Source organism: Bombina bombina, chromosome 1, assembly GCF_027579735.1.
Source record: "Bombina bombina isolate aBomBom1 chromosome 1, aBomBom1.pri, whole genome shotgun sequence".
Classification (NCBI taxonomy): Eukaryota; Metazoa; Chordata; class Amphibia; order Anura; family Bombinatoridae; genus Bombina; species Bombina bombina.
Genome location: NC_069499.1, coordinates 552,815,025 through 552,825,482, shown reverse-complemented (window position 1 = coordinate 552,825,482; position 10,458 = coordinate 552,815,025). Strand labels below are relative to the sequence as shown.

The 10,458-nt window shown below is 34.5% G+C and overlaps 1 protein-coding gene across 1 annotated transcript in view; it reads left to right on the top strand.

Annotated features, from left to right (window-relative positions):
* The window catches only part of LOC128645612 (aldehyde oxidase 1-like), a 365,796-nt gene that overhangs the window by 114,703 nt on the left and 240,635 nt on the right, over positions 1-10,458 (top strand). The window contains exons 12-15 of the mRNA XM_053698719.1: positions 183-276; positions 867-976; positions 2,774-2,958; positions 4,138-4,300. Coding sequence (XP_053554694.1) covers positions 183-276; positions 867-976; positions 2,774-2,958; positions 4,138-4,300 — 552 coding nt within the window. The remainder of the gene's footprint in view (positions 1-182; positions 277-866; positions 977-2,773; positions 2,959-4,137; positions 4,301-10,458) is intronic.

Below are 10,458 nucleotides of genomic sequence, written 5' to 3'. Positions count from 1 at the left end.
AATTTATTGTGCTTAGCATCTACTATAACATTTGCTTTACAAGTACTGTATAAACTGATATAATGTAACGGAAAGAGATCATTTTACTAAAGACAATTATCTTTATATGTTGTGCTTAATAGGTTACAGAAGTACGTCCCTTTTAATAATTAAATAAAACATAGTAACTGTTATCTTTTCAGAGTATCGGTGGACACATTATGAGCAAACAGACAATATGTGATCTTAATCCAGTGCTTGCAGCAGCAAAAGCCATTTTAAATGTTACTTCCAAAGGTATTGATAATGTAGTATTGTGATATAAGTGCAATAGATCTCCAGACTTTTCATGCCAAGTAATTAAACACACTGATGAAAATAAAAGTGATAAGAAAGCTAAACATTTTTCACTTACTGTAGAAAAAACAATATGATTGCAATAGCTGATACTTTGTAATACGCAAAAAATACCAAATTACTTAAGGAACTTTCACAACTCTGATCTATGCCCTAACTCTGTACCTTTTGGTATAGGAGAGTGTCATTTTCATGACTCCCACTTTCTGAAAATTGCGTCTATTTTCCTAAAGGTTTCTGATTCCCCTTTAGTTACATTTTAATCAAAAGACTTTTTGGGTTTCATAATATTTGTAATATCAGAAGTTTTTATTTGCTGTAGAGAAGAATAAAAAAAAAAAGTCAACACAGTTCAAGACTTACTAGTAAAGGTTCTTATAGCACGGTGCATTTTCAACTATATTCAGCCGACTAGCATTACAAAACACTCACTGCAATCCATAGTAAACTACATTTTATTCCTCTGACATTTCAGGGTTTAACCCCTTCTATCAGAGAATACAAAATAACATATTGTTATTCTTTTACAGGCGGAACACGACAAATACCTCTGAATGAGGATTTTTTCTCTGGGGATGGTTCATCATCCCTGAAGTCTAATGAAATTTTACTTTCTGTTCTTATCCCTCGTACCCAAAAGGTTTATCTAAAACATTTTACAAGCACAATTTTGAATTTTCCTCTTCCTCATTGTTTCTATCACCTCACAATCTATCTGTCTGCCTATCTATCTATTTATCTACCTATCTGGGTCACGTGTGTATATATATATATATATATATATATATATATAAACAAATTAGTTAGAGAAGAGCTCTAACATATCAAAAGAGCTAAAGCGGATACTTGGCCGCACCAACACACCCCTACAGTATACTAAGGAATGACATCCTAAACAGGTGTGCTGAACATATGCATTTTAATAAAAACAAAGCCAAAAGAGGTACATGCTGAGAATGATGGCAACAACAAGATTACAGCACACAAACATATAACAAGCGTAGTGCACTACTGACAACTGTGAGCTAGCATATGCAGGGTTATTGTTAACTCATGAGAAAGTCCGTCCTTAATGCCGGGCACTTGAGTGTAAAAAACATGCTCCGGTTTTTAGATTAGACAGAATACCGTCCTTGATATCTCATTATTGTATATTCGATCCGGTACCGGATTAAAGGATGCAATATGAGAGTCCAAAGAATGGTACTAGTACTATTGCAAGCTTGATCCCATGTGCAAATGACAACTCCAACTTCAAACTATCAGTGTGCAAGACTTATTACTGCATGGCTTACCTCCGCTCTCTTCACACACTCTACGGTATTACCTGACAGGATCTCATCCGTGGTGTGGCTTACAGCGATGTATTCCGCCTATGCAGCTCTTCACTTGCTTGGTTGTGTTCACTTGATATCGTCAGATTCACAGCATATCCACCATGCTGGCGTCCTCCACACTGTGTCTTGTTCTCCACATTACGCACAATGTGGAGAACAAGACACAGTGTGGAGGACGCCAGCATGGTGGATATGCTGTGAATCTGACGATATCAAGTGAACACAACCAAGCAAGTGAAGAGCTGCATAGGCGGAATACATCGCTGTAAGCCACACCACGGATGAGATCCTGTCAGGTAATACCGTAGAGTGTGTGAAGAGAGCGGAGGTAAGCCATGCAGTAATAAGTCTTGCACACTGAAAGTTTGAAGTTGGAGTTGTCATTTGCACATGGGATCAAGCTTGCAATAGTACTAGTACCATTCTTTGGACTCTCATATTGCATCCTTTAATCCGGTACCGGATCGAATATACAATAATGAGATATCAAGGACGGTATTCTGTCTAATCTAAAAACCGGAGCGTGTTTTTTACACTCAAGTGCCCGGCATTAAGGACGGACTTTCTCATGAGTTAACAATAACCCTGCATATGCTAGCTCACAGTTGTCAGTAGTGCACTACGCTTGTTATATGTTTGTGTGCTGTAATCTTGTTGTTGCCATCATTCTCAGCATGTACCTCTTTTGGCTTTGTTTTTATTAAAATGCATATGTTCAGCACACCTGTTTAGGATGTCATTCCTTAGTATACTGTAGGGGTGTGTTGGTGCGGCCAAGTATCCGCTTTAGCTCTTTTGATATGTTAGAGCTCTTCTCTAACTAATTTGTTTATATTCATTTAGGATTGCCAGCACAATACGCTTTACCCTTTAATTCTATCTGTGTGCACCCTATCCCTTGTATCAAAATATATATATATATATATATATATATTATATAATATATATTATATAAATATATATACATATATATATACTGTATATATATATATATATACTGTATATATATATATATATATATATATATATATATATATATATATATATATATATATATATATATATATACTGTATATATATAATCTGTTTTCTGTATTTAGGCAGAATTTGTGTCAGCCTTTAAACAAGCCCAGAGACTGGAGAATGCTTATGCTATCGTCAATGCCGGAATGAGAGTACTGCTTAATGAAAACACACATGCTATTAAGGAGATGAATATATTCTATGGAGGTATGGGACCAACAACTGTGTCTGCAAAGAAAACCTCTCAAGCACTTGTAGGCAGGTAAACAGAAATCAAATGCTTAAGAAGATAACATTTGTAAACTGTGTCTAATAGTAATTGGGTCTTTAAATAACTTCTGTGAATTTATTGTTAATTGTTAATTCCTAAAAGTATTTAGACCTCAACAAATTTTGAGGAAAATATATGTAAGGCCTGGTTTATTAAAAGGGCATAATAGTTGGAAAATGACATGCTCTAATCTGTTAGACTCTACACTATTGCATTTTTATCCCCCGCAAAGGGGTTAAACACACAGTAGAAGTTCTACTTGGAACACATGGAGCACAGCTGTTCCTGAGCCGAACTTGCCCATGAGGAGTCTAGGGGCAGGGTTGAGTGTCGGTGGGATCACAAAACCATGAGCAGAGTCAGTGTGATTTGTTGACATCACCAAGTGTTTCAAGGCATGGTCTGCCATTTCAAGACAGGTTGTTTTGTGGTTCCCAGTTTCACAATGGACAGGAAGGACAGATGGACAGAACTTTTAAACCAGGTGCAAAACACAGGGCAGTTGGGCCTCCCGGGGACCCGTCCTCCGAGCGGGGAAGCCGGCGTAGGCTCGGGGGCCGCGGGGAGCTCGCTACCTTTAACGGCCACCGGCATCAAAAGATGCATATTATCAATAATTTGTCACTCTTTTTATTCTGTTAATTGTAAAGTAAGTAAATTATACATTGTTGCAGTAAAGGGAACAAGAGGAGACGCTATGAAGACCACATTACATACCTAAAATGAAAATAAAAACTGTTGCTTTACTATTTATCTAGCCAGGTAATCCAATATATAAATGATTAGTATTTAGAATCATACAAAATTATTATTAAAATTAGCAGTAGTAGTATTTGCGTTTACAGCCTTCATAGCTACATTTTTTAATCAGAGTGCCTTTTCTTACATTTTGATAACGAGTAAGTAACTAGTGATTAATTCAGGGATAATATATTGCCTCTTATATCATGTACAACACAGTCTTGATGATCATTTTGGCATGGCTAAGATAAGTTGTAACATTGAATGTTGTTGTTATTGGTCAAGTATTCTGTTTAGTATACCCTCTTCTAACATAAAATGATAATCTGCAATTCATTTAAGGGTGATGATACATTAACTTCTCTCTGTCCCTCAAATGGCAGAATTATGACACAATTGTAAATGCAAGTATGTTATTGTCATTAACAGGAACTGGGATGAGGAGATGCTAACTGAAGCCAGCAAGATGATCACGGATGAGATTTCTCTCCCATCCTCAGCTACTGGAGGGAAGGTGGACTATAGGAAGGCTCTAAGAATCAGCTTCGTCTTAAAATTCTACGTAGAAGTAATAGATGAGCTGCCAAATCCAGTATGTTGTCTTTACTGTAAAGCAGTAAAATCATTTTGAAATAAACAAATGACAAATAGGATAATGATTCATTATGCTTATTATTTGAGCCTGTCTTTTAATGCTTTCATTTTACATGGTTTACGTTACATTAAGCACTTCATTGTTATAATAAATAATTGAATTAATTATTTAATTATTTAATAAAAAAACTGGTATTATGATGATTGCCAATTAATTTTTTAACCAGTTGATTGCTTATTGCATGCAGTATGACATTCTTATACACATAAAAACTCACAATATTAAAGTTAATATTTTAAAATATTTAATAAACTGTTTAATTTATAACTATATAAGACATGTTAAGTTGATATATTTTTCTTCTTGATTTAAACTATAACTTATTCTTATAAATTATTATATAGTTCAGGCTTTATTATATTTTTATTTAGAACACTGGTTTTCAAACCTATCATCAAGTCTTCCTAACAAGCCACATTTAAGGATATTTGAACTGGAGCACAGGTGAAATAATCCGCTGATTAGTAAACATGGGTTATAAACCTACTGTTACCCACAGTAATCCTGGAAATCTGGCCTACTGGGGACGCCTGAGGACAGGATTGAAACCCAGTGATTTAGAAGATACAATACAAAAAAATGTATGTTTAATAATGAGTATAATGTGTCCAACTCTCAGAAAATAAGAGCAATCATATCTTGCCTGGCCTGAATATATTACTGTTACATTATGTTATCCTATCACATACTCTTTTAGATATTTCAGAGAACTGCCTAAACCAAGAAAACAATAACCAGGCCAATAGCTGTCCAGTTTGTTCTTAAGGCTGCTAAATGGCATTGGTAGGGACTGAAATTTTGGAATGTAAGGACTACGATTATGAAATATCTGTTGAGATTTCTCCTATTTTGCCTTACTTACAAAATAATTCCTCTTTGCATATATTAAATAGCTCTGTCTCAATCTCTTGCTCTATCATAGAACAAGATGCCAGTTATAAATCATTACAAGAAGTATATTTTTATGAAACCATGTGTTTCTGGCTGCTATGCATTGTCCTTTCTTGGGTTTTAAATAAAGGTAATAAAATAAATATAAAAGAGTGAATTAAATTAAAATGTTCTCACCATTTCATCTATATATGCAATATATATGTGTAGTGATGTCGCGAACAGTTCGCCGGAGAACAGTTCCCGGTGAACATAGCTTGTTCGCGTTCGCCGCTGCGGTCGAACAAATGCGATGTTCGATCCGCCCCCTATTCGTCATCATTGAGGAAACTTTGACCCTGTATCTCACAGCCTTCAGACACATTTGAGCCAATCAGCAGCAGACATTCCCTCACAGACCCTCCCAGCTCCTGGGCAGCAGCCATTTTAGATTCATTACGATCCTGCTTTCTTAGTGAGAGGAGGTTTAGTGCTGCTGCTGCTGATATTATAGGGAAATAGATAGCTAGGCTAGTGTATTTAGTGTCCACTACAGTCCTGAAGGACTCATCTAATCTCTGCTGTAAGGACAGCACCCCAAAAAGCCCTTTTTAGGGCTAGAACTTCAGTCAATTTTTTTTTTTGTATTTGAATTTGCCTGGCTGTCAGCCTGTGTGTGAGGCTCACAGCATATACTGTGATTAGTGCCACCACTGATATCTGCTTAACATTAGTGTAAATTTAAACAAAAAAACTTTTAAACCATTTTGCTAGTGTAATCTAATTTAATTTTCTATCAGGCCTGTGTGTCAAGCTTACACAGCATTGACTGTGGTTAATTGCTGTGCCAGCCACCACTCATATCTGCCTAACATTATTGTAAATTTTAAAAAAAAAACTTTTAAATCATTTTGCTAGTGTAATCTAATTTAATTTTCTATCAGGCCTGTGTGTCAGGCTCACACAGCATATACTGTGGTTAATTGCTGTGCCAGCCACCACTCAAATCTGCTTAACATTATTGTAAATTTAAAAAAAAAACTTTTAAATCATTTTGCTAGTGTAATCTAATTTCATTTTCTATCAGGCCTGTGTGTCAGGCTTACACAGCATATAATGTGGTTAATTGCTGTGCCAGCCACCACTCATATCTGCTTAACATTATTGTAAATTTAAAAAAAAACTTTTAAATCATTTTGCTAGTGCAATCTAATTTCATTTTCTATCAGGCCTGTGTGTCAGGCTTACACAGCATATACTGTGGTTAATTGCTGTGCCAGCCACCACTCATATCTGCTTAACATTATTGTAAATTTAAAAAAAAACTTTTAAATAATTTTGCTAGTGTAATTTAATTTTCTATCAGGCCTGTGTGTCAGGCTTACACAGCATATACTGTGGTTAATTGCTGTGCCAGCCACCACTCATATCTGCTTAACATTATTGTAAATTTAAAAAAAAACTTTTAAATCATTTTGCTAGTGTAATCTAATTTAATTTTCTATCAGGCCTGTGTGTCAGGCTCACACAGCATATACTGTGGTTAATTGCTCTGTGCCACCACTGATATCTGCTTAACAATCATTAGGGTAAATTTAAACAAAAAAACTTTTAAATCATTTAGCTAGTGTAATCTAATTTCATTTTCTATCAGGCCTGTGTGTCAGTCTCACACAGCATATACTGTGGTTAATTGCTGTGCCAGCCACAACTCATATCTGCTTAACATTATTATAATTTTTTTTAAAAAAACTTTAAAATCATTTTGCTAGTGTAATCTAATTTCATTTTCTATCAGGCCTGTGTGTCAGGCTTCCACAGCATAAACTGTGGTTAATTGCTGTGCCAGCCACCACTCATATCTGCTTAACATTATTATAATTTTTTTAAAAAAACCTTTTAAATCATTTTGCTAGTGTAATCTAATTTAATTTTCTATCAGGCCTGTGTGTCAGGCTCACACAGCATATACTGTGGTTAATTGCTGTGCCAGCCACCACTCATATCTGCTTAACATTATTGTAAATTTTAAAAAAAAACCTTTTAAATCATTTTGCTAGTGTAATCTAATTTCTTTTTCTTTCAGGCCTGTGTGTCAGGCTCACACAGCATATACTGTGGTTAATTGCTCTGTGCCACCACTGATATCTGCTTAACAATCATTAGTGTAAATTTAAACAAAAAAACTTTTAAATCATTTAGCTAGTGTAATCTAATTTCATTTTCTATCAGGCCTGTGTGTCAGTCTCACACAGCATATACTGTGGTTAATTGCTGTGCCAGCCACAACTCATATCTGCTTAACATTATTGTAAATTTAAAAAAAAACCTTTAAAATCATTTTGCTAGTGTAATCTAATTTCATTTTCTATCAGGCCTGTGTGTCAGGCTTACACAGCATATACTGTGGTTAATTGCTGTGCCAGCCACCACTCATATCTGCTTAACATTATTGTAAATTTAAAAAAAAAAAACTTTTAAATTATTTTGCTAGTGTAATCTAATTTCATTTTCTATCAGGCCTGTGTGTCAGGCGCACACAGCATATACTGTGGTTAATTGCTGTGCCAGCCACAACTCATATAAATAACCAGAGTATATGCTGTGTGAGCCTGACACACAGGCCTGATAGAAAATTAAATTAGATTACACTAGCAAAATGATTTAAAAGGTTTTTTTTAAAAATTTATAATAATGTTAAGCAGATATTAGTGGTGGCTGGCACAGCAATTAACCACAGTATATGCTGTGTAAGCCTGACACACAGGCCTGATAGAAAATGAAATTAGATTACACTAGCAAAATTATTTTAAAGTTTTTTTAAAAAAAATTACAATAATGTTAAGCAGATATGAGTTGTGGCTGGCACAGCAATTAACCACAGTATATGCTGTGTGAGACTGACACACAGGCCTGATAGAAAATGAAATTAGATTGCACTAGCTAAATGATTTAAAAGTTTTTTTGTTTAAATTTACACTAATGATTGTTAAGCAGATATCAGTGGTGGCACAGAGCAATTAACCACAGTATATGCTGTGTGAGCCTGAAACACAGGCCTGATAGAAAATTAAATTAGATTACACTAGCAAAATTATTTAAAAGTTTTTTTTTAAATTTACAATAATGTTAAGCAGATATGAGTGGTGGCTGGCACAGCAATTAACCACAGTATATGCTGTGTAAGCCTGACACACAGGCCTGATAGAAAATTAAATTAGATTACACTAGCAAAATGATTTAAAAGTTTTTTTTTAAATTTACAATAATGTTAAGCAGATATGAGTGGTGGCTGGCACAGCAATTAACCACAGTATATGCTGTGTAAGCCTGACACACAGGCCTGATAGAAAATGAAATTAGATTACACTAGCAAAATGATTTAAAAGTTGTTTTTTTAAATTTACAATAATGTTAAGCAGATATGAGTGGTGGCTGGCACAGAGCAATTAACCACAGTATATGCTGTGTGAGCCTGAGACACAGGCCTGATAGAAAATGAAATTAGATTACACTAGCAAAATGATTTAAAAGTTTTTTTAACATTATTGTAAATTTAAAAAAAACAACTTTTAAATCATTTTGCTAGTGTAATCTAATTTCATTTTCTATCAGGCCTGTGTGTCAGGCTTACACAGCATATACTGTGGTTAATTGCTGTGCCAGCCACCACTCATATCTGCTTAACATTATTGTAAATTTAAAAAACAACTTTTAAATCATTTTGCTAGTGTAATCTAATTTAATTTTCTATCAGGCCTGTGTCAGGCTTACACAGCATATACTGTGGTTAATTGCTGTGCCAGCCACCACTCATATCTGCTTAACATTATTGTAAATTTAAAAAAAAACTTTTAAATCATTTTGCTAGTGTAATCTAATTTAATTTTCTATCAGGCCTGTGTCAGGCTCACACAGCATATACTGTGGTTAATTGCTGTGCCAGCCACCACTCATATCTGCTTAACATTATTGTAAATTTAAAAAAAAAAACTTTTAAATCATTTTGCTAGTGTAATCTAATTTCATTTTCTATCAGGCCTGTGTGTCAGGCTCACACAGCATATACTGTGGTTAATTGCTCTGTGCCACCACTGATATCTGCTTAACAATAATTAGTGTAAATTTAAACAAAAAAACTTTTAAATCATTTAGCTAGTGTAATCGAATTTCATTTTCTATCAGGCCTGTGTGTCAATCTCACACAGCATATACTGTGGTTAATTGCTGTGCCAGCCACAACTCATATCTGCTTAACATTATTGTAATTTTTTTAAAAAAACTTTAAAATCATTTTGCTAGTGTAATCTAATTTCATTTTCTATCAGGCCTGTGTGTCAGACGCACACAGCTTATACTGTGGTTAATTGCTGTGCCAGCCACCACTCATATCTGCTTAACATTATTGTAAATTAAAAAAAAAAAACTTTTAAATCATTTTGCTAGTGTAATCTAATTTCATTTTCTATCAGGCCTGTGTGTCAGGCGCACACAGCATATACTGTGGTTCATTGCTGTGCCAGCCACAACTCATATCTGCTTAACATTATTGTAAAAAAATTTTAAAAAAACTTTAAAATCATTTTGCTAGTGTAATCTAATTTCATTTTCTATCAGGCCTGTGTGTCAGGCTTACACAGCATATACTGTGGTTAATTGCTCTGTGCCAGCCACCACTCATATCTGCTTAACATTATTGTAAATTTTAAAAAAAAACTTTTAAATCATTTTGCCAGTGTAATTTAATTTCATTTTCTATCAGGCCTGTGTGTCAGGCTCACACAGAATATACTGTGGTTAATTGCTCTGTGCCACCACTGATATCTGCTTAACATTATTGTAAATTTAAACAAAAAAACTTTTAAATCATTTTGCTAGTGTAATCTAATTTCATTTTCTATCAGGCCTTTGTGTCAGGCTTACACAGCATATACTGTGGTTAATTGCTGTGCCAGCCACCACTCATATCTGCTTAACATTATTGTAAATTAAAAAAAAAAATTAAATCATTTTGCTAGTGTAATCTAATTTAATTTTTATCAGCATATACTGTGGTTAATTGCTGTGCCAGCCACCACTCATATCTGCTTAACATTATTGTAAATTTAAAAAAAAACCTTTTAAATCATTTTGCTAGTGTAATCTAATTTCATTTTCTATCAGGCCTTTGTGTCAGGCTTACACAGCATATACTGTGGTTAATTGCTGTGCCAGCCACCACTCAT